At 34.7% G+C, this 23,468-nt stretch overlaps 2 protein-coding genes across 12 annotated transcripts in view; both read right to left on the minus strand.

Annotated features, from left to right (window-relative positions):
- nipblb (NIPBL cohesin loading factor b) overlaps positions 1 to 6,039 on the minus strand; it is a 28,376-nt gene extending 22,337 nt beyond the window's left edge. For 10 of the 11 annotated variants that reach the window (XM_016556609.1, XM_016556608.1, XM_016556607.1 and 7 more), the window contains exons 1-4: positions 5,746 to 6,039; positions 1,574 to 1,717; positions 818 to 983; positions 572 to 702 (exon numbers count right to left, since the gene is read on the minus strand). In XM_016556609.1, coding sequence (XP_016412095.1) covers positions 572 to 702; positions 818 to 983; positions 1,574 to 1,637 — 361 coding nt within the window. In that variant the 5' untranslated portion in view covers positions 1,638 to 1,717; positions 5,746 to 6,039. The remainder of the gene's footprint in view (positions 1 to 571; positions 703 to 817; positions 984 to 1,573; positions 1,718 to 5,745) is intronic. The other variant, XM_016556600.1, reaches the window with a different exon arrangement.
- A 4,444-nt stretch (positions 6,040 to 10,483) lies between these two features.
- Positions 10,484 to 18,256, minus strand: LOC107743401 (excitatory amino acid transporter 1-like). The gene is made up of 10 exons (XM_016556610.1): positions 18,154 to 18,256; positions 17,061 to 17,308; positions 16,703 to 16,840; positions 14,752 to 14,956; positions 14,625 to 14,667; positions 13,375 to 13,646; positions 12,064 to 12,297; positions 11,785 to 11,979; positions 11,568 to 11,702; positions 10,484 to 11,086 (listed from the first exon to the last, which is right to left on the minus strand). The coding sequence occupies exons 2-10, from the start codon at positions 17,239 to 17,241 to the stop codon at positions 10,876 to 10,878; spliced, it is 1,614 nt and encodes a 537-aa protein (XP_016412096.1). The 5' UTR covers positions 17,242 to 17,308; positions 18,154 to 18,256; the 3' UTR covers positions 10,484 to 10,875.
- Positions 18,257 to 23,468: the final 5,212 nt, after the last annotated feature.

The following is a 23,468-nucleotide window of genomic DNA, read 5'->3' on the forward strand; positions in this document are numbered from 1 at the left end:
ACAGTATGGTGAGGGGCGTAAGATTTCCGTCTCACGCTTGAGGTATTTGGCCAATCACAACGCATTGGATAGCTGGCCAGTCACAGCACACCTCGCTTTTTCAGACCGATAAGCTTTGTAAAAATCGAGGCGTTTCAAAAAGGCGGGGCATAGAGGAGAAACAATAATGTACAGTATGTGGAAAATAATGTGTTTTTTTAACTTTAAACCGCATAAACACATTTCATTACACCAAATACACAAAATAATGTTCTTTTTAGCAGCATCATATGACCCCTTTAAATAAATGCAAGCCTTAGTGAGCATAAGAGACTTTTTTTAAGAAAAAAAAAAAAAACTTGCCGATCCCAAACTTTTGAACAATAGTGCATGCCCAGAGCCAAAATGTAAAATGATTATATTATGGCAGTTTCATACATCTAAAATTAAAATTAACATTACCACTAATTAACACTAACTACAGTCTGGAAAATACAAAAAATGGGATTTCTAATCCAGGGAGCTCTAACAGAGATCACAGAATAAAAGCATGCCCAGACTAAACAGCTTTATTTCTGCAGTTTCTCCTTACCGCCCTGAACCCCATATCGGGTGGGCGTACTTTTCTCCCTGAAGATATTGGGGTTCCTGGACAGCACCGTCTGCAGCAGTAGAGGCACATCTCCTTCCGGGTCATCACTGCCCAAGTTGTCCTTCAGCTCTCTGCATGTAAAACCACAAAGATGGAATGAGATTCACAGATATTTTACATATCATGTATGATAAACACATTTGTTGAGGATGTACTGAAGGAAGGAGGCCGAGGTGAGATACCCACATGTGCTCGGTGGACACCTGGTTGAGGCTGTGCGCCAGCTGGGACACAAGAGTGTCGTCCCGCCGGGACAGCAGACAGCTGACCTCCTCGGCGATCCTCCCATTATACAGCAGGCTCTTAGTGGTGGTGACAGGTAGAGGGGAAGGGAGAGGCAGCTGATTTAACACTGAGAAATAAACACACAAAAAAATTAGTTATTCCTTATCACAACAGGAAGCATGAAATATTTCACTAATTTCTTCGGGACTTCCTGTTTTGATCCAGTCACAAAAAAATGATTGCCTGTACAAATCAAGTCCAAGCCCTATCAATATGAAAGGTATAAACAGACATTTAATCAACATCTTCGATAACCAATCAAAAGAGCATATTCTTCAGTATATACCATCTGGATGAATATTTACACTTTTGAAGGAACACCAAGTAATTTTCACACCCAAAGAGAAATCAATAGTACTTAATTCGATAAATTTGTTTATTTGTGTACGACAAGAAAATGTTTTATTCTACATAAGGATGGTCTCCCTCTTATGGTGGCCACCATGTTCAAGTCAAATGATGAGCTGAACACTATGAACTCTGTCCTGATAGCACTCTATTATCTAATAATTTCAGTTATAAAAGTTATAAGTCATAATTATTAAATAATTAACATTACATTTCTAAATGTATCTTTAAGAGACACAGCGTGCATAAATAATTAATTAAGGAAGGTTTGTTATACAAGTTCAGGTACCAAGCATTTGTGCAACTTACGGTCAGTGAGGCTTGCGATCCCAGCGAGAGTGGTGATAGGAACATGAGGCATATCCCCATTCATGCTGAAGAAGGGCAGGGAGCTCGCGTGGATGCACAGGTCGCTCAGTGTCGCTGCTCACTGATCCACCTTTACATCTTTTGCTGCAAGAGAAAGAAAAGGACAAAATGACAATTATCAGGTTCAGTACTTGAACACTTTCTTTGCTGACATATGGAAACAATAGCACAGTACTGCAATTAAAACACCTTTAGAAATGTTTCATTCAAATGCTTTAATGCTACAAAAATATAGACAAGGAAAGCAAGGAAACGAGAAAACAGAACAAATCAAGTTATTACATTCATTTTGCTTTTATTCATCAAGGATGCATTAATTTGATCAAAAGTGACAATCTTACACAACATTTACATTTTGCTGTCCTTTTGAAACTTCTATTCATGAAAGAATTCTGAAAACGGTTTCCACAAAAATATTAAGCAGCACAACTGTTTTCAACATTGATAATCAAAAGAAATGTTTTTGAGCAGCAAATCATCATATTAGAATGATTTCTGAAGGATCATGTGACACTTGAAGACTGGAGTAACGGCTGCTGAATATTCAGGTTTGCATCACAGGAATAGATTTTAAAATGTATTAAAATAGAAAACAGTTATTTTAAATGTAATAATATTTAATAATATTACTGCTTGTACTGTATTACTGATCAAATATATGCAGACTTTGTGAGTATAAGACTACTTTTAACAACAACAACAACAAAATCTTACCAACCCCAGACTTTTGAATGGTAGTGTATATTTTTTCACAACTAGTTTCATCTCCATAATAGTGATGAAAACTTTGCAAACACCACATTTTTCCTCATAACATGATCACTAGTTCAACATAACTCAATGTTTTAATAAACATGACACTGATGGCAAGCACTGACATCTGGAAATCTGAAATTTAAAACGTGGAAATATTAAAGGAGGTAACTATCTATAAAAGAAATAATGGAGCCACAAAACAAAAACCTTCATTTTAAACTTACCATATGCATTATGCACAGAACAAAAGAGGCACCAAGCAAGGCCAAAACTACATGCACATCTGCTCATCAAATGGGCTTTATTTTGTAGTTGCCCCTCCCCCTATGCTTCTATAACTGCCTCCACTCCTCTAGGAGGGTTTCCCATCAGGCAGTGGGACAGGCTGCAGGAGACACAGTCCTGCTGAAACAGAAAGGTCTTCCCCAGATGGTTGCAACTAATTTGGAAGAACATAGAGTTTGGCTTCAGCTGCATTCAGCTGCTCAAGAGCCAATCGTTTCCTCTAGAAAACCACCAGAGTCTCAGTGAGACTCCAACATCAATTCCAAAACATTAAAGACGTGCCGCTGCCTGTGGATGCCCCGCGCTTTATTGCTATAAGAGCAACTGGAAGCAGTGGAATGGAGGAAACATTCAGAAAATACAACTAATAAGAAAAAATTACTTAAGATGAATTGCAAAAAAAATTTAAAATTTCAGATGGTAATGGCCTATGTAAGAACAAGAACAAACTGACCAATATAGTTTTCTTTTTCTAGACTACAACCATTATTGATTATTTTTAAATGTTTAACAAACGATATTCAGGCTAATTTTTAATTTCCTCTTGACTACGATATATTATTATTAATAATAATAATAATAATAATAATAACAAAATGCTTCTAATTTGTATCATATTTTATTCATTATATACTTTGTAAATATTTTATTATTATTAACAATAATAATAATTATTGTAACTAACTACATTAATAATATAATTATAAATTAATATAATTAAATTCGAACACATTTTTATAATATGTACATTATGTATAGAATTAGTAGTAGTAGTAGTATGCAATAATATATTATTATTATTATTATTATTGTTGTGCACAAATGTTTTGCAATCGAAAAAGAATTAATAAATATTATTATTTACATTTAGAGATTTGGAGAATCTGCAATTTTAGTTAATTTCTTGAAATGAACCTTTAGCATTCGAGAACATCAGGTACGATTTTATATAGACAGTACGTCTAAGAGCTTGCAGAATAATCCACTAATTTGACAGGTGGTTCTGGCAGGCGGTAATCTCTAATTGAGGGACACAATCATATAATATTTAGACCATATTTACACAACAGCAAATAAAAAAGGACCCATACATTGTGTAACACAAATTCACACGTGCATGAGGAGACAGAGCTTCATAAACAGTTTTGGACTACATAGGCTGGTATATAAACCCATAAAGCACAAACTTGGGCCACTGAATAAAAACAGTTCCCGAGCAGTTCTCTCTATCTCTCTCTATATATGTATAATTTGGGTGACTCATCATGGTGCCTTACTGACGGACTAGACAACAGTGCAATAGTGCAACAAAACCAGGAAAATGTATCCAAGTAAATATGAAAGACGACAGGAAAAAATATACCACAAAAGCATCAAATTATGGTGGACTGGCAAGTCATTTAAAAACACTACATTTCAGCTCAGGACAAGCTTTATAATGTCTGTTAATTTATTAAAGGTAAATATATTAATATAGGTCTCCTATGTGAAATCTCATTCCCAGATTACAGCCACAGCTCAATGTTTCTCCAGCACCAGCTGCTCCAATAAAACACAACAGCAATTTAAACCAACAAATCTGACAGTTTTGTCATAATTGTGAGCGATTTCAACTGTAATCCCTTCTCTGAATCTACCGTTATGAAGACAGAATCTTTTCAACAGACAGAGAACTTTAAATTTATATTTGGTTTTTGATTTGTGCATGTTTTGGATAAGAACTACTAAAGCTAACTGAATCCATGCAGCATTTCATTCATTCATTCTTTGCTGTCATAAATCTTTCAAACCCAAACTGCATTTTTAAATCAATAAAGCCTCAATATTCTGCTTTAAAATATATAAAATATTTAAAATAAATTAAATTTCTATAAAAATAACAGTTTAGATATGAGTTACTGAAAGTTTGTGTTTATAAAAGACTGATAATTCTGTTCTTTATAAACACCTATTACGGTCATAAATATTCAGAGTTTGAGCATTATAAATGTTTTAAGATATTACTAATCTCACCATGACTTTAATTAATTCATATATGCTTTAACAAACCTTTATATTCAGAGATAATTGACAGTAAACGATCATCGAAACTCATTTCATATTTGCCTTAGTAAATGAAAAGTATATTGAGCTGCAGGTAAAGCCCTTTAGATTCCAAATAATTCATTTATATTCCCTTCACACAGCCAGCTAGTTATGAATATTTGGATAATTATTCTGCCAAAACCATGACTGATAGATATCTGATTATAGATTTTCTCAGATTAATTATTAAAGGCCAGTATTATTCAATATAAGAGTGCATTGTTTGCTCTTTACTTTGACAGATTCTCAAAGGTTTGCTCTAATTAGATGTTGTGGATCTCATTAATCAAACTATTTTGATGTTTCAAAAGTTCAGCTTTAAGAGGGGAGTATTGTTTATTGGATAGTTAATTAATCAGGTTTACTATCTAATCTTGATGGTTATGGTATTGTTTACTGAGCTGAATGGTAAATAAAACGTGAGTTTTGTTTATTCTGACAGACCGCGAATGAGAATTCCTTAATATGATTTTTGTTTATACTCTGATGGCTAATAAGTTTTCCTCGAATATGAGAGTATTGTTTATTCTAATTTCTAGTTAATAAGGATTGTTCTGATATGATTTTGTGTACTCTGACAGATGCTGAAAACGGTTTTACTCTAAAAGCACAGTACTGTTTACTCTGATGGAAGGTGAATGAGGTTTACTCTGAGAGGACAGTATTGTTTACTCTGGTCTGCGGAGCTGCAGGCCTGTATGACTCCTATCTCCGGGCTTAAGGTTCAGCTGCACACCTGCATCTCCAGATGAGCCCCCTGAACCGGTTGAGTCCTTTTAACCGGCCAGGTTTGGCCTTTACGTTCGCGAACCATCCGAACCGCGGATTCGCCTGCGGGCCCGCACCGAGCTAACGCGTATGCTAACACTGAGCGAGGGCTGCACAACACCGATAACCTTTAGGAAAGTCCAAAGCACGTCCCACCCCGACACCGGGCTACTCTGTTTTCCCGCTCGGAACCAGCGAAACGGGTCCGGCGCATTTACCTGAGGCTCTGTTGTTGAAAGGTGAAGGTGGAGGGGTTCGGGCTCGCTGTGTCCCTCTCACAACAATAATCCGGGTCGCACCGCTTCCTCTCACTGCAAACATGAAGACGGACGGGCGGCGGTCATTCTTCTCGCAGGCGCCCGCGGAAGCTCGCACTTTACTCCGGACGATGGCAGAAAGGATTCGGTGCCGAAAGGCTCCTGGGCGCTCATAAAAGAATCCACACAGACTCTCTCTCTCTCGCAGAACAAAATGCCGACCGGAAGCACTGCTGCAGGAATGACTCCCTCCACCGGCGCCGAACCAACCAGCAGCGACCCGCCGATTTCCGCTGCCTGCTCTCCTCCCCTTCCCTCCTTCTTCCATCCCCTGCCCTCCTTCTTCTATCCCCTGCTTCCCATCCTCTCCTCTATCATCCTCCACTCTGCTGTCCTCTCCCTCCTATCTTCTTCTCTACTCATTCACACTTTTGCTTTCTAATATTACAGTAATTCAAACGTCTGTGTGTTCATTAAATGTGTATAAATAACGTGAAGGCTTAAAAGGAAAATACACGTTTTCATTTAAGACAAAACATTACAGCAAAACCATTGTTTTTTTTCACACACTGGTCAATTTTGGGGTTTTGGGCTATTTTGCTTCCATAACAATCAGAGTAGTGGAAAGCAAACATCTAAAATACACATTTAAGTGTTTATTTTATTAATTTTTAGTTTAATTAATTTTATTAAAGGGGTCATATGATGCAATTTCAAATTTTCCTTTCTCTTTGGAGTGTTACAAGCTCTTCGTGCATAAGGATCCCTAAAGTTGCAAAGACTAAAGTCTCAAACCCAAAGAGATATTCTTTATAAAAGTTAAGACTTGTCCACGCCCTCGTTGCCGCAAGCCCTCCGGACGTTCCTTCTTCGAATCCGCCGGCCGCGCCGTTCTCAAGTCTGCCTTCTGTGATGCTGTGTGTTTCGTTGTGAAAGTGAAACTAATTTGTTTGGTCTTCCAAAAGAGGACACAACTAGAAATCAGTGGTTAAGTTGTATTTACAACACTGTTCCAGAACAGTTCAACCCAAATATTCAGATGTGTGCAGCGCATTTTATGGAGGACTGTTTCCTGAACCTGCAGAGTAGCCTACAATGCGTCTGTGCACAAAGGCTGTTTCTATAAAGTGGGGCAGTTCCAACTTTGCAAGGACAGTCTGGCGCTTCTGACTCACAGCCTGTAAGTACTTTTTTATATTTAAAGAATTTGCCACTGACGATTAAAACGTGAGTTTTAAGCAGTGTAGCGTAGCGCTTGTTGTTTGTCATTTCTCCGATCACAAATGCAGACATGGTTTTATGTTTACGCGGCGCGATACGCAACGCAACGTGTAAAAACACAGTATAAGTCATTATAATCAGTAATTATGTCCCCACTGGATGCAACAAATGCCTGGTTTGTAATGGGTTTTATTGGTGTTGTCTCGTGGTGCCAGGACATGGCATCACAGTATGGTAAGGGGCGTAACACTTCCGTCACTCGGTTGAGGTATTCGGCCAATCACAACGCACTGGGTAGCTGGCCAATCAGCGTACACCTCGCTTTTCAGACCGATGAGCTTTGTAGAAATCGACGCGTTTCAGAAAGGCGGGGCATAGAGGAGAAACAATAATGTACACTATGTGGAAAATAATGTGTTTTTTAACCTTAAACCGCATAAACACATTGCAATACACCAAATACACAACATAATGTTCTGTTTTAATGTCCCTTTAATGTAGATTTCAATTTTTTCTCATGCATTGAGCCCATTTAACCTGGGTTTATGTAAATGTTTAGAGTTCTGTTCTAGAAATGTATGCAATTTAGTGCTTTTTAATTGAATAATGCATATTTAAATATAACATTTCAGAAAACTTGTAATTCAAATTTTATGTATTGCAATTAATCAACTTGGGATATGGTGATATCTATTAGTAAAAATTTTAACCCTACTCACCTGTCTTGCGTTGACTTGTAAAATTACTATCAGAAAATTGATTGACTTATTAAAATCTGATTATTATTATTATTATTATTTAATGAACGTAGATATTACACGATATGAATATTCAACCAAGGTATTTGTTCATGCTAGTATGCATCTGGATACGAGCTCAATTGCGCCCTCTTACGGTACTAAACTAATAATGGCCGTTATTTTAGGCATAATAGGGGAACAGTTGTCACACTGTAACTTCGGTATAGACCTTTTTATACAGTCTATGGTATAGACACATACCTTAAACTCGTGACTATTAAACATTTGCACCTGGAAAAACTATGCAGTTCATTGAACATCTATTGACCTTTTGTGATAACGTGCCCTAACATCAAAACGTGCATTCACACCGTAACAAACTGTCACTATGGAACCTGCAATTAAATAATATTTATTTGGCTTTTTAGCCAAATTTAAACAGCAAAACGAGTATTAAACAGTTAAACTGTGAAAAAAGGAAATGAACAAAAATAGAAAGCCACTGGCCAACAATTAGCATAAACTGTTTGCATTTATATTTGTCTTGAGGACAGAATTCTCAAATAATATTCTAATATAGGAGGGTTTTGAACTTCTTTCTTTTAAAAGAAAGAAAAAGAAAAGAAAGAAAATATGTCAAATATATATTCAAATAAAGAAAGAAAAAGAAAAGAAAGAAAACATGTTCTTTAAGCTATCATTACAGTGACATGCACACTTTTCCCTAAACTATAGCAAATATGTTCTTTCATTATTGTTTTAATAACAATGCGATGCATAATGCACTCAGCCAATTTAGTACAGTAGACTCTATTGTAATGGAGCTTTTGTCGCCTGAAGAAAGCCATTGTCCACTAGATGGCAGCATATGCTAATTTTTAATGATCCAATAGGTTAGAAGTTTGTTTCTTATGGTGTGAAGTATAGGTTTATTTACCATTTTTTATCTTTCCTTTATTTGTAGAAACTATTTATCCAAGCTTTTCTTGCCATCTTTAATAACTATATGTGAATATATTAATCGTATCCCACATTCTATTCATTAATTCTCCAATATCAAAGATTTGTTTGTTAGAAAGTTTGTTAAAAACTACTCATTTATAATTAAAGGAGACATATTATGCCCCTTTTTACAATATGTAATATATGTCTCTGGTGTCCCCAGAATGTGTCTGTGAAATTTCAGCTCAAAATACTCAACAGATAATTTATTATTTCATTTTGAAAATGCCTATTTTGAGTGGAAGAAGAAACACGCTGTTTGATGTCTAAATTAGTAAATCTAAATTAGTGCTCCTCTGTGTAGCCAAAGACAGAACAGTTAGCATGTTTTGCTCAAACTTTCGCCATGGCATTAGAGCTGGTACACCAGAGCTGGTAAACATAATGATGGTGCTGTGGGTGGAAACTTACTGGTAATATTATGATGAGATCCCTTTGCCACGTCACCAAGGGAGCGAAATCATACGCGCTCGTTTTCTCAGAGGCTTGCAGAAAAAGGCTTACCAAAACACAAAGTTACTGGGTTAATCTTTTTCACGTTTTCTTGGTTGGTAGATGCACCGGGGACCTGATTATAGCACTTAAAACCTGGAAAAGTCAGATTTTCATGATATGTCACCTTTAATCAAAAAATCCCCACACAATGCATCGCCACTCTCCATTTAATTCAAAACTATATTTAACACACAACATCCGTATGCTCTTTATTCTATAGTTCTAATCACCCATTTTGCTTTTTGTGGACTTGACAGGAAATATACAACAACATGGAAAAAATCTAAGCATTTAAAAAAAGGCAAACAAATTTAAGATCACAGTTTCCAGCTGAGTACATGTGACTCCAACTTGTGTCTATAGCATGTTTTCAAAAAGATTTACAGTTTTTATAATGACTCAGTTCTGCATGTCATTGCAACCATTGAACTGGGGACATTCAGTCTATTTTCCTACAATTAATAATCAGTAGCAGCTACATATTATTTCTATTTATCATTAATGTTAGCAAATGGCAATAAAAGGGTCAGTGGATGAACTGTAGCAGAATAAAAAACAATTAAAAAAATCTCATAAACTCATAAGTATGTGTATGTTCATTTAGGATATATTGTGCGGGGCTGCTGAGAAAACTCAAATATCTGCTGTAATAGCTGCTGAAACACTCAGTCTTCTCATACATAAAGATGTGTAAAGCAGCTTTCAAAGCTAAACATAATTTTCTCTTGATATTTACAGTTTGACATTTTATACTCCATTTTTAGATGATCACTTCCTATGCGGAGCCCAAAAGTTTTTAATCTTGCAATCCTGCCCATGTTATACTCAACTTGAGTGATGAATAATTTACTGATATTCATTTCTGCTTAAAAATCAGTCCTGTGTACATTCATGACCCTGTTTGTTTTAACACTCTTGAGGTTTAAATCTTGCTGCTCCTATTATATCCTGTGTGCCGAATGCTGGTCACCAACATACCAATGCCTTCCACATAGATTCCCATTTCAGCTAATTATCAAAACAACGAAAAAGCAATACAAAAAATTATTATGATGTATTTTTGTCAAGGTAACACTCTCCTGCCAAATCAAATTAACAACTGGTATGACCTGGAGACAGGAGACAAAGCACAAGAACAAAATGACAGTAAAAGGTCAAAAGAAGTTTGAAAATGAAATATTCAAAAACAAAACTAAATATACATATACAATGGCCCCACAAAAATTTGGACACTTAAGCAACACTTCAAAAATGTATGAATTTTACTGCATAGGTAACAAAATATCAAACCGAATGGCATCTGGAAGGTTTTCTCAAAACTAACTTCACTTTTTAAATAATTTTTTTGTGAATGCATGTAGTCAAGTATACTTCATATCCCTAATTACGAACATTATTCAAAATATGACAACCAGAAAGTGTCCAAATACTTTGTGTTTTGCTTAAATAGCATGCTTGTACTAGATTTCTTTCAAATAAATGCCATTTAGTTTGATATTTGCTAATTAAAAGCAATTCAATTCTTACAATTCTTAACAGTGTATTTTAAGTCTTCAAATATTTTTGGGGCCACTGTACATATATAAACGCAAGCACGCAAAAAATCCTTGGTTGGGGGTTGAATATGCAGCCTCTACATCTTGGTCTCGCTGTCTGGCGGTTTCTCGTTCTCATACTCGTTCTCCTGAGGGATCATCTGATAAGGTTTCTTCACTTCATTCTCCTCCAGGACTGAGCTCCCCAACTCCACATCGCTGTTCTGAAGCTCATCTTTGGACAGGAACTCTATGATTCCAGCTCCTATAGAGTCTCCCAGGACGTTAGTTGTTGTGCGAAGTCGATCCCTGTAAGTGCAAGGGAAAAGTGAAGAAAGGAGGAAATTAAGAATCTATTTATTGAGACGGTAAATAGCGGCGATGCTTGTTTAGTTGTCAAAAAGTTTCCTACTTTCATCTCAGTTCTCATCCTAGTTTAAAAAGAGGCTCTTTTAGCTGTGTAACTTGCGGGGATCTATCTGGAATGATTAATTTGGCCAACCTAATTACGTTTCTATGTTAAAACCAATTGAATTACACGAAATTCATGAAAAAAAAAATGGAGCAAGTCTCATGGGAACACATCAAAGTGTGTCACCTGGGTTGATAATGGGAAAAAAAATGAAGGGAGTCCCAAATAAGAGGGAAGATAAAGTGCCAAACGCAGTCATTTTAATAAAATATGCTATTTTGTTTTGCCTTATTTCGCAAAATACTTCAAGAAATATATTTGATATTGTTATTCGCTTGTAAACCAAATCAAATCAAGATTCTATAAATGGTCACTCACAGGAACCAATCAACTGCAATGATGAGGGTGATGTCATCGGTTGGGAGTCCGACAGAGGTCAGCACAATCACCATGGTGACCAGACCAGCCTGAGGGATTCCGGCCGCCCCGATACTTGCAGCAGTCGCTGTGATGCTGTATTATTAAAGAGAATATTAATCATACTCAGAAACAGAGAAAATTATCAGATAATTATTTATATTTCAAAATAACCCACCTAATGGTTAAGATCTGCCCAAAGTTCATTTCCATGTTGTTAACCTGGGCAATAAAGATGGCTGCCAGGGCTTCATACAGCGCTGTTCCATCCATGTTGATTGTTGCTCCAACAGGCAGCACGAATCGAGTCACTCGTTTGTCGACTTTGTTATTCTCCTCAAGGCATTTGAAGGTAACCGGAAGAGTGGCTGAGCTGGGAGATAAAAAAAAAAAAATGAACAAGTGAAATGAGAGCAAATTATTCCTGATTTCGGCAGTTTGACATTGTCTGACTTACCTGGAAGAGGTGCCGAGAGCCGTGATGAGGGCCTGCAGCAAACCCGTGATGAAGATGAAGGGGTTTTTCCGTGTGATGACGAAGTACAAAGTCGGTAGAATGATCATGCCATGTATCATGAGGCCAATTATTACTGTAATCGTATACATGCCGAGCTGACCGCCCATTTCAGTGATGTCATCCATCTCCACGATTTTTCCAGCAATCAGAAAGAGGATACCAATAGGTGCATACCTGGGAATAGGATATGATGTGTAAAGATACATTTACCTCCATTCAGGTTTGTTATTTCTGTTTTATTTTAAACTCGACTATCAGTGGAAAAGAAACTGATTAAGGAGCAGGGATCTGCATCCAGAAGCATCACTTGTTAATAAGGTTTCCCAAAGGAGTTACACACGCAGATGGAAAAGGGGTCATGAAAAAGGGTCACACAACTATGATGAATTATGATGAATGTCTTTTTCTAAGTTACTTACATGGCAAGCAATGAAAATTTAGTCAATCTTGAGCTTGATTTTTGCTATTCTAAACAAAACAAGTCCTCTTCGTAAATGTAATTCCAAGAAATAAATACCAATGGATTGTAATAAATATTTATTATGGTTTTGAAATTATAATGGTTCATATTTACATACAATTTAGACTATCATTGAAAAGTTTAAGGTGTGTAAGATTATTTTTAAAGTTTTTGAAAGAAGAGCTCACCAAGATTCCATTTATCTGATAAAAATACAGTAAAACAGTAATATTGTGAAATATTATTACATTTTAAAAATAACCATTTTCTATTTGAAGCAGCCATTACTCCAGTCTTCGGTGTCACATGATCCTTCAGAAATCATTATAATATGGTGCTCAATGTTTTTTTTTTGTAATTAAATATTGGAAATTAAATGGTTAAAAATTAAGGAATGACTTTGAATAACCCAATAAAACAGCCTTTTTTTAACTTCTGCTATGTTTTTTGTACATTTTTACCCTCAATAATAAATTATTTCCATATAATATGGTGCTCAAGAAACATTTCTTATTATTATCATTGTTGAAAACATGTGTTCTGCTTAATATTTTTGAGAAAACCATGATACATTTCTTTTCAGGATAATATTTTTCAATATAATATTTTTCATTTTATTTGAGCCAGATTGTTTAAATTGCTATTGTTTAGGAAACACTTGATGTTAGGCTCACTCTTGAAGTTTATTGGAATTGGAAAACCCGCCCTAGGCTACATTAACACAGTTTTGAATCTCCTTTACTTTTTAAAAACTGTTTTTTTTTTCTGTTTGTGTGTCTGGAATCACTCACCACATAATAATAGCAACAAGTCGCATGATGGCCTCGTTGAGGGAGTCGAAGAAGTCTCTGAGAGCCTGTCCCTGTTCCTTCATATTCCCAATGATCAAGCCGAAGCACATTGAAAACACCACCAGCCCGAGGGCATTAACCCCGTTGGTGGTGCCCGGGAGAGGGATCACTTCCTCTTGGGCAATCTCCTGGGTGGCGTTAGTTAGGTTGAATATCGAATCGTTCACGATCATCTTCACGTGAATGATCCTCTTACTATATTGGGTCTTGAACTACAGGAGGAAGAAGGGAAGTAGTTTTAAAAATGAGCAAGAATCTGATCAATTTGAAATGGCAAGATCCAGTTCATGTTATTCTGATGTAGGGATTTGGATTGCTAGAAACATTCTACAGAAAGACTCTTTTCAATATTATTGAAATATGTTTTTTTTTTTTTTTTTTTATTTTAGTTGCCAACGTCTGTAAAACCTAGAATGTTGCTACCATATTTTTTTCTGTAAAGTTCGGGCAACCACAGCTGCCGTAAATGTTACTGTTTTTTGTTGTTGTTTTTTTTTTTACGATAAATGATCCGTTTTTATCCTTTGAGATGTCAACAAGTCTCATCAAATCTAATGATAAACTGATTTCCTGCTGAACATGGAAACATATTAGAATTTCACCCCAAACTGCTCCTAAACTTCTTAACCCTCAAAATATTATATATCTCTATGAGAGTCTATATAAATATGAGTCTTAAATATTCAATATTTAGTAGTTTTTTTTTTGTAATTAAATATTGGAAATTAAATGGTTAAAAATTAAGGAATGACTTTGAATAACCCAACAAAACAGCCTTTTTTTAACTTCTGCTATGTTTTTTGTACATTTTTACCCTCAATAATAAATTATTTCCATTTTATATAAAATTGATTGTTTTTTTTTCCTTTTCCTTTTTTTTAAAAATTTATTTTAATTTATGTTTTGCAAAGAAACAACATTGAGTGACAGTGAAATAATTACAGAGCCATATTTAATATTTGAGAATTTTGTTTAGATATTCTTGTGCCATTAATTCTTAAATTAAATTACATTACATTTTTAATTTTAGTAATGAAGATTTTAGCCAAGAAAATTGTATCCTTTTTTTTTACCATTGCTTTCATAATGTGTGCAACAGAGAGATAGTATTTAATAAATCTTTATGATCTAGGAGGTAAATTAAAAAAATTGAATTTTGAATAATAGGATCAAGTGAAAAACATTCTCACCTGTTGAGTGCAGGCCTGAACCAGATTAGGAGGAAACATGTTTCTGCAAAAGAGTGTATATAAAGAATAAAGTCACTGGCTCATATCAGTATTTTGAAGTAACGGATGGACTACACCAGTCCATTACCTGACGAGGTCAAGGAAGGCATCAGCTGGGGTGACCTGCTCGATCTTCTGCTGTTTGGTGAATTCATCCTTTGAGCCTTTGCCCGGGTGGATAATCAGAACCATAATGATGCCGATAAACACTGCGATGAAAGTGGTGGTCATATAGTATATAACTGCACGCATACCCATCTTTCCAGAGGCGCGACTGTCCAATGCTGCCATGCCTAGATAGAATTAATTAGAATACAGAATTTTTTTCTATGAGAATGAAACATAGATCAGGTCTTGTACCAATATTCTGATACGAATATCTCACCAGAAATTTTACAAACATAAAGATTGGTGGTGGTGAATAATGAGAGATACATGATTTAATCTTCATTAAAGATTCGTTTTGACTTTAAAAGTCTCTTAGGATTAATTGCAATCATTGTTGAAGTCAATTGACCAAAAAGACTTTGACTTGCCAGAACAAATTAAGGTTTGAATTTTGAACGAGTCAGGGGCCTTTCTGCAGCCCTGATCCCCAGAGCAGAAAGAGAAAGCAGCTATTGTTTGGTCCTCTCGTATCCTACTGGGGGCCCAAACTTCAGCATCTTTTAAAGTTCAGTCTCTCACTTCACAATTCCCTCTGTTCATACACTGTCTCTCTCGACTATACTTCTCTCTCTTGATCAGCATTCGTTCATCTCTCTTTCTCTCAGACAGGCCTGGGAAATTCCTCCACCTGCCCGTGTTTCAGCAAGTCATGCCACCCTCTTTATGTCTCCACAGCAACAGCAAACAGTCTCCCAATGCACTTGTGTCAAACTAAAGAAATGACTCATGTTGCGCAGTTACAAAGAAGTGAATAAACAAAACAGCCCCCCTCACACCCAAGTGTGCCACAATTACCGAATAAAATGCCCAATAAATATTAATAATAATAATTATTTCATTTAATTTCAATATTTCAATTTAATTAAATAATAACATCTGAATAATAATTATTATTATTACACTCTAAAAAATTGATATATTTAACCCAGCATTTTTTAGAGTGTATTACTAACCAATCAGAGTTTGCAGGTATATATAAAAAAAAATGAGTTTGAAGGAAGTGCTCTCATTCCTTTATTTGTGTGAAGTGAAGCAGCAGGGGTGGGTGGGGCTGAACTCGTCTTTATAACCTCTGCCTCATTCTCACTGCCACTTTTAATAGAAGCACAAAGAGGTCACTGTCTACAAACCTGAAAATGGAGCCCAGCGTAATGCTATGCTTCGCAGAGGCACAGTTGTAACACCTGTTTCCTTGAAAGTTGCTATTTTGATTGTCTGATGAGATCTGAACAAAAATCATTGCTGTTCTATCAGCTTTATGTTAGGTCTTTTTGCGTCACTAATTGTCTTATAAATATACATTGACTTTAATTCTGTGGCCCTTTAATTCTTGAGCTGCTTGTTTTTTGTGTTGGCATTAATTAGCAACTAATTTCCATCCTTTCATCCTTCCTTTCATCCCTTTTCTCTTTCACATCCTATGGAATTATTTCAGCCACTCCCACAATTCCAAATTCACGCCGCTCTCACGTTCTCATCCTATTAATGTCTTTGTTCCACTATGTCCTCGCATCACTGTTTTGTCTTTTCCTTATAAACAGGACTGTCACGAGTCATTGTCACGAGTATTGAAACTGTCAGTAAAATTCACAGGGCCAGGGACAACATTTGTATAGATGGGTCCCATCAGCCCAGACTCAATGAGCAGCTATACTATTGAAGATCCTATTGGGCTCGCTTAATTATATGGCTCCGGTTGCTCCGCCCCTTTTTCTTCTATCCTTTCCATTAAGCGTAAAGATTTCTAGTTAACTTAAGTTAAGATCTAAGACTTAAGTTCCCGGTTTTTGTAGTATCTATCATTTCTATTATCATCGTAACATATTTGCTGTATTTCTGGCTAATAAAAAAAAAAAATCAAAACATCATACCTGTAATCAAACTTGAGACTAGAAGGGGAAGCACTAACATCTGCAGCATACGCATCAATAGTTCACCAGGAAAGGAGAAATACTTCACTTCTCTGTATGACATCTTGTATGACCTCAGAGCAAAACCCATCATGATACCTGAAAAAATAATAATAAAAAATGTCAGATCCCTTTTTTGTCATAAATCAAAAGGCATGTAAAGGCTTTTTGGTGGTAGGTTGGTAGGTTGTACAGTAATCTGTGTCCTTGACCAAGACACTAACTTCAGGTTAGATGATTTCTTTAGATGGTTTGAACAAACATTCATACTTGAAAACTTCCTGAGTAAATGTAATTTCACTAAACCAGGTGCACTGACCAAAGACCACGGCTCCAATGGTGAGGAGCACAAAAGCATTTCTTCTCAGAAAGCTCTTCACGTCATCTTTAGTGATGTCCTCCACTTTCTTCCTTGCCTTTAGGGAACGCAGGTGAATTCCCTCTCGGATCTGCTGCACGCGATTGCGTGACCGCGGCTTCTCCCCAGTGCTTTTGGTCATGCTGGCGGTGTCACTCAACACACTCAGATCAAGCTAGCTGGGCTGAACCGGTGACCCAAAAGAGACCCTACACAAGAAGATGAGACAATGAGACAAACTCTATCTAGCACACCCACTGATCTAAATCCCAAATCCTTGAGTTCAAATAGGAAAGACAGCAAAAATGACTGGAAACCCAAAATGCAGTCTAAATATGCAGTAATGAAATTAATTGGAATTAACTTAATTGTAAGTATATTTTAAAATATGTGATATATGCAATTAAATTCCATTTAAATGAAAGTTTATTACTGAAATAAAAATGCACACACACACACACACACACACACACACACACATATATAAAAATGTAATTCAGTACATGATATTTACTAAATATCATGTCACTAAATAAATAAATGACTATATATATTTTCGATTTTTTAATTACTGAAAATATATACTGAAATATATATATATTTACACACACAAATGTTTTAAATATATATGATACACAATTAAATTATGTAAATGAAATATTTTTATTACTGAAATAAAATTATCTATAAATATTCAATTAAATTTTATAGGCAATTAACTTACATATGATATATGCAATTACATTTTATATGCAATTAAATCATAAATGATATATGCAATTACATTTCATGTAAATTTCAGCTTTTTTATTCTACAAATGAAAAATAAATTCATAAGACCTACAGCTATTTGATCTTGTAGCTTGTAGCTGAGGTTCATCAATTTAGTGTGAACCACACAAATCTTTCTGTGCTATTTTTGTAATGAAATACATAGGCCTTTTTAGCTACAGACATCTTATTGTCTAACTGATTTCCAGGCAAATAGGGCTCAGCCACACACACAAAAAATTCTCCATAGCTACAAGTTGCTGAGAGAAGAGGAGCTGCTTACCTGCTTCCACTGAGTTCTTGTGCTGAGAGATGCCCTGAGTGATCAGAGTTAGCCAGTCTGTGCTGGGAATTTAATAACCTTCCACCAGTAAGAAGCTCCTGATACTCAGGATCTCATAAGGGGAGGAGCTTGCTAACTCTAAATAGGACACTTCAAAGGGGGGCCCAATGGTGGTACATGATGGAATGGCAGGAAGGTTCTTGCTTGATTGTCACATTAAAATATATGAAACAGTTAGAATGCACAATCATTTAAAAATAGTTCATTTTCAAAGGCTAATTAACAAAGGCTAATTGCTAATTTTATACAAATACTTTCTTTGAAGACACACGTGAGGTCAGCCTCAATCGTGTTTCTGTGAGATTCAATGCTAAGTGATCAGAACTCACATCGTGTTTCACATTTAATCCTGAGAGACGATTTCAATGGCTGAGAAGGGCGAGGAATAACGCCGCCCACCGCAGCCCACCGCAGCCCTCCGCTCTCGGCAGGTCTTTGGACTATTCAGATGACACTCGTGATGGGACTTCCTGTGGGGTGAGAGTTGTTTCACACACTCTCCTCTCCCACAGGCCCCACAAACAGAATGTTCCTCCTTCAGTGTGTGTGTGTGTGTGTGTGTGTTTTTAATTGCTGAAAATTGGAACATACAGAAAATATCCATACAACACATAATATCAACAACAATATCAGTAACAGAAGACACGTCAACAAACAAAAGAATACAATAAATAAATAATAATGATAAAATAAATAGAATAATAATAAGAGGGCCATTATATTGCATACAAATAATCACACAAAGAGTCCAAAAGCAGAGCAAATTCTAACAGTCCTTATAGCTTTCTTATTAGAAGATGCAGAGATCACATTCAAGTAATTTTCCATTTCTTTTAAGAAGACAGAAAAGGCAGGTTTACAGCTTAAAAATATGCATTTGTGGATGTAAAATTTGCTTAAGAATTTTTTTTTATTAATGCTAAAACAGATATTTCCTTTTGTAGGGTCTGAATCAAAATATCCAAATATAATGTTTTTTAAGCCCATGCTAAGAGAACCTGCCTCCTTCAGTGTGTGAACCGTTCAGTCCCATGGGGTGACGTCACCCCGTGTAATTTACAGATTGAGTGATTTAAACCAATTAAAGGTTTTATTCATTGTGCACACATCAAATTTAGTAATAAAAGGTGACAAAATGTTTTGGATATATTTTATTCTATTGGATATCATAGTGCAACAAATATAACAATATGGCAACAAATATAAATAAAATAAAAATATAAATATTTTGGACACACAATTTCCTTAAAATTTTATTTTATTTTATTTTATTTTATTTTATTTTATTTTATTTTATTTTATTTTATTTTATTTTATTTTATTTTATTTTATTTTATTTTATTTTATTTTATTTTATTTTATTTTATTTTATTTTATTTTATTTTATTTTATTTTATTTTATTTTATTTTATTTTATTTTATTTTATTTTATTTTATTTTATTTTATTTTATTTTATTTTATTTTATTTTATTTTATTTTATTTTATTTTAAAATAAATATAAAAATAGGGTGACAAATATACAAATATTTTTGACACATTTTCATTCAAAATATTTTTATTTTATTTTATTTTATATATAAATAAGGTCTATAAGATTTTTCAATGTTTTTGAAAGCAGTCTCTTATGTTCTCCCAGGCTGCATTTAATCAAAAATACAGTAAAAAACTGTTTAAAATAACTGTTGTCTATTTTAATATATTTTAAAATGTAAAATATTCCTGTGATGCAAAGTTGAATTTTCAGCATCATTACTCCAGTCTTCAGTGTCACATGATCCCTCAGAAATCATTCTAATATGCTGATTTGGTGATTAATAATCATATTTTTATTATTATCATGAAAACCATTGTGCTGCTTAATATTTTTGTGGAAACTGTGATAGCCTACATTTTTTTTTCAGGATTTTTTAATGAATAGAAAGTTCATAAGAACAGCATTTATTTGAAACGTAATATTTTGCAACATTATAAATGTTAAATGAATTCAATGCATCTTTGATAAATAAAAGCATTCATTTCTATATAAAAGACATTTTATTGACCCCAAACTTTTTGAACGGTAGTGTAGTTGTTTTCGCAGCATTTGCAATATTGTGTATTTTAGCAGGTCTGGAATGTTGAGTTGACCAATCAGCAAACGATCTGTTTTGTGATGTCATTTTTATTTGATTGCCCCATGATCCAGAGGCAAATGAAGGTTTTACATGTATCTACAGATGATCTCTCCAGGCCTGAGTTCATGAGAATGAAGTTATGATGTAGGTCTCTGTCCTTTCTCAGAATAAGTTGGTCCTCTTCACTGGGTTCCTGGAATGTCTCTGCTTTTGTCCGGCCTCTGTGAGAGTAATCATAAACAGTGCTCGCCCTGAATGTGTAATTTGGACCAAACACTTCCAGACCAGTAACCCCCCTCTTCCCCATCACCCTCCCGGTCCCTCTCTATTCCCGGCAAACAAAAGAGATGAAGCACAAAAGACGCTTTCTGCTTACAGTTTTGAGGGAGAGCATTTGAAGACTGGTAGATTTTGGGGAAGCAGGGCAGTTGGGTGAGTGCACTGGGTTCCCAGAACTTGAGTCTGAGAGTTTGGATGGAGTAGAATAGAGCCCCAGCGCCTGAAGGTATCAGTTTTACAGTCCATTTGAAACAGCTGAACTCTATCAAAACATCTGATATCATTTGTTTAATGCACATTTTCTCCTGACGTTCAACGAGCAGGCGAGTAACTTTAAAGAACCAGTGAAAAATTGTAACGGGCATCGTTCAGTTCTAAATGATTATTATAAAGAAGATTTTATAAATAAATAACTACAAGTTTAATTAAATTAACAACATTTCTTGGAGATCCTGCATCTCTACACTTTGTTCCAAATTGTATTTATTTATTTATTTATTAATTTTATTTAAATAAATACAAATATTTTATTTCATAAATGTTATTTTAATTAATTAATTAATTATTTTTTCTATTTATTTATTCTTATTTATTTGGATAAAATGCAAATAAAATACATTTTAATACAAATATTTGTATTTTATAAATGTAATTTTCATGTATTTTTTAAATATAATTAAATGAACTTTTTTTTTCTTTTTGTTTCAAAAGTATCTGTTAAAATTCTTCTAAAATGCTAAATTAAAAAAAAATTTCTATTGCCTGGGAATCAAACCCAAGACCTTGGTATTGCTGGTGAGTTACAAGAAATGATTGTAGAAACTATTGACATTTAGTAAGAGTACAGAACTAGTATGCGGTTCTATATTCATCTGAAAGTCTATGAGAGATGTGTGAGACCTACTAGGGTCTTTATTCGGAAGAAAAAACACCTCAGTTTGTTCTCCATTCAGTCGTCTTGCTCTCTAGGAGAAACAAAAAATCTCTAAATGATTTTTAAAACACCATTTTATTAATCAAAGTTGGCTATATAATCTATTACAGCTGACATATGATAAAAGTGTCAGGATGACAGGAGGAAGGGTTTTCCAGTGTCTGAGGGGCTTTTAGAGACCCACTGTGATGAGCAAACTCAGTGTGTCTGCCGGCATCAATGGCTTATCACCCAGCAACCATTCAAGCCATTAGCAGAGATTCTGCTCATTCACCATGCATTCAGCAGGTCCACAGGGATGCAGCTTTGTGCAAAGAGGCTCTTTGCCCTCACAAAACAAAACATCATATAGAAAAAAACACGAGATAATCAAAACGGAAGCAGGAAGAGAATAATCCATATATGTCACTGTGTCTTTATTTATGAGAGTTTTATGCAAAATACTTGCTCAAAGAGTTGGTTCTGTGGTAGAATGTTGACGGTTTTACACTAATTTAATGTCATTTAATTTGGATACACACAGATCCAAAAATAAATCATTTCGCATTATTCTTTCTGTCTTGAAAACAAAATAGATCAATTAAATATAACTACATTAAAATTCATACATTTATAAACAAATTTGAATACATTTAAGAAACTTTATTTTATAAATGTTATTTTAATAAATTTTATTTCATTTTTAATTTTAATTAAATAAAAATGTCTTTTCTCTACTATCTGAGGCCAGTTAATATCTGAATATATCATTTTGCATAATATTTGATTCTCCTCAGAACAAACTAGATTAACTAAATAGATTAAAATGAATGTTTTCTATATTTTATTTTTTACATAAATTAAGTATAATAATTTAATAATAATTAATTTTAATACATTTAGGAAACTTTTTAACTTTTTAAAATAAATGATATTTTAATAAATGGTATTTAATTTTAAATTTTATTTCAATTAAAAAATGTTTTTCCCTAACCATAACCCTATCTGAGGGCAGTTAATACCTGAAAACACATAAAAAATAAATCACTTTGCAAAATACTTTATTCTCCTGAGAACAAACTAGATATATAATATAAATACATTAAAATGTTTATTTATAGAAATATTTTATTTTATAAATGTTATTTTTATTTATTTTATTTTTAAAGTTGAACTTGAACTTGAGTGGACGTTTCCCTCTTCACATGACCTCACGATGACCTCACTGTGACCCTGAGCAATCACTCCCCCATAACCATATTCACAAAACCATGTTATTCAAGGACAGAAATTCACTCTGAAAGCATGGAGCTGCCTGCTTGGTTCAAGGCTGTTTGGAGGAACGGAATCAAAAGAAAACAAAAGACACTTCCGAGTTCACACACTTGGGAGTGGTTCATCTTATGGAGCAGAACTAAAGAGTTAACGGCACTAATGGAGCAGATACACCTTAATGAGGTCAAATTTGCTCAAGAAGGATTTTCCGTTCTGACAAGATTCTCTCAAAGAATGAGCATGAGCAAATCTATGAGCAAACATCCTTTCAGTAACATTAATAGAATGTTCGTTTAGAGTTAAAACGTTATTTATACATCGTTCTGAACGTTTTTGAATTCCGTTTTTTAGACTTCAATTTCAATTTTCCCTTTCTCTTTGGAGTGTTACAAGCTCTTGGTGCGTAAAGAAGATCTGTAAAGTTGCAAAGACTAAAGTCTCGAATCCAAAGAGATATTCTTTATAAAAGTTAAGAGTCAACCACGCAAGAGTAGACAACAATGCCAGCTGTTCTGACTCACAGACTTTTTTATATTTAAAGAATTTGCCACTGACGATTCAAACGCTAGTTAAATAATTGTTCTTTTTAGCAACATCATATGACCCCTTTAAGTATGGAAGCCCGTTTCCGCCACAGAATAAAAAAGGTAGGCCTACCTGCAACTTTTTAAT

Source organism: Sinocyclocheilus rhinocerous, unplaced genomic scaffold (genome assembly GCF_001515625.1).
Source record: "Sinocyclocheilus rhinocerous isolate Xijiao unplaced genomic scaffold, SAMN03320098_v1.1 scaffold106, whole genome shotgun sequence".
In the NCBI taxonomy this organism is placed as follows: domain Eukaryota; kingdom Metazoa; phylum Chordata; class Actinopteri; order Cypriniformes; family Cyprinidae; genus Sinocyclocheilus; species Sinocyclocheilus rhinocerous.

Bases quoted from the DNA above. Each gene is read 5' to 3' on its own strand.
- LOC107743401 (XM_016556610.1), bottom strand. From the start codon at position 17,241: ATGACCAAAAGCACTGGGGAGAAGCCGCGGTCACGCAATCGCGTGCAG. The intron at 11,980-12,063 runs GTAAGTCAGACA...TTTATCTCCCAG, and splicing joins GCTCTCGGCACCTCTTCCAG to CTCAGCCACTCTTCCGGTTA. The intron at 11,703-11,784 runs GTGGGTTATTTT...TTAATAATACAG, and splicing joins GGGCAGATCTTAACCATTAG to CATCACAGCGACTGCTGCAA.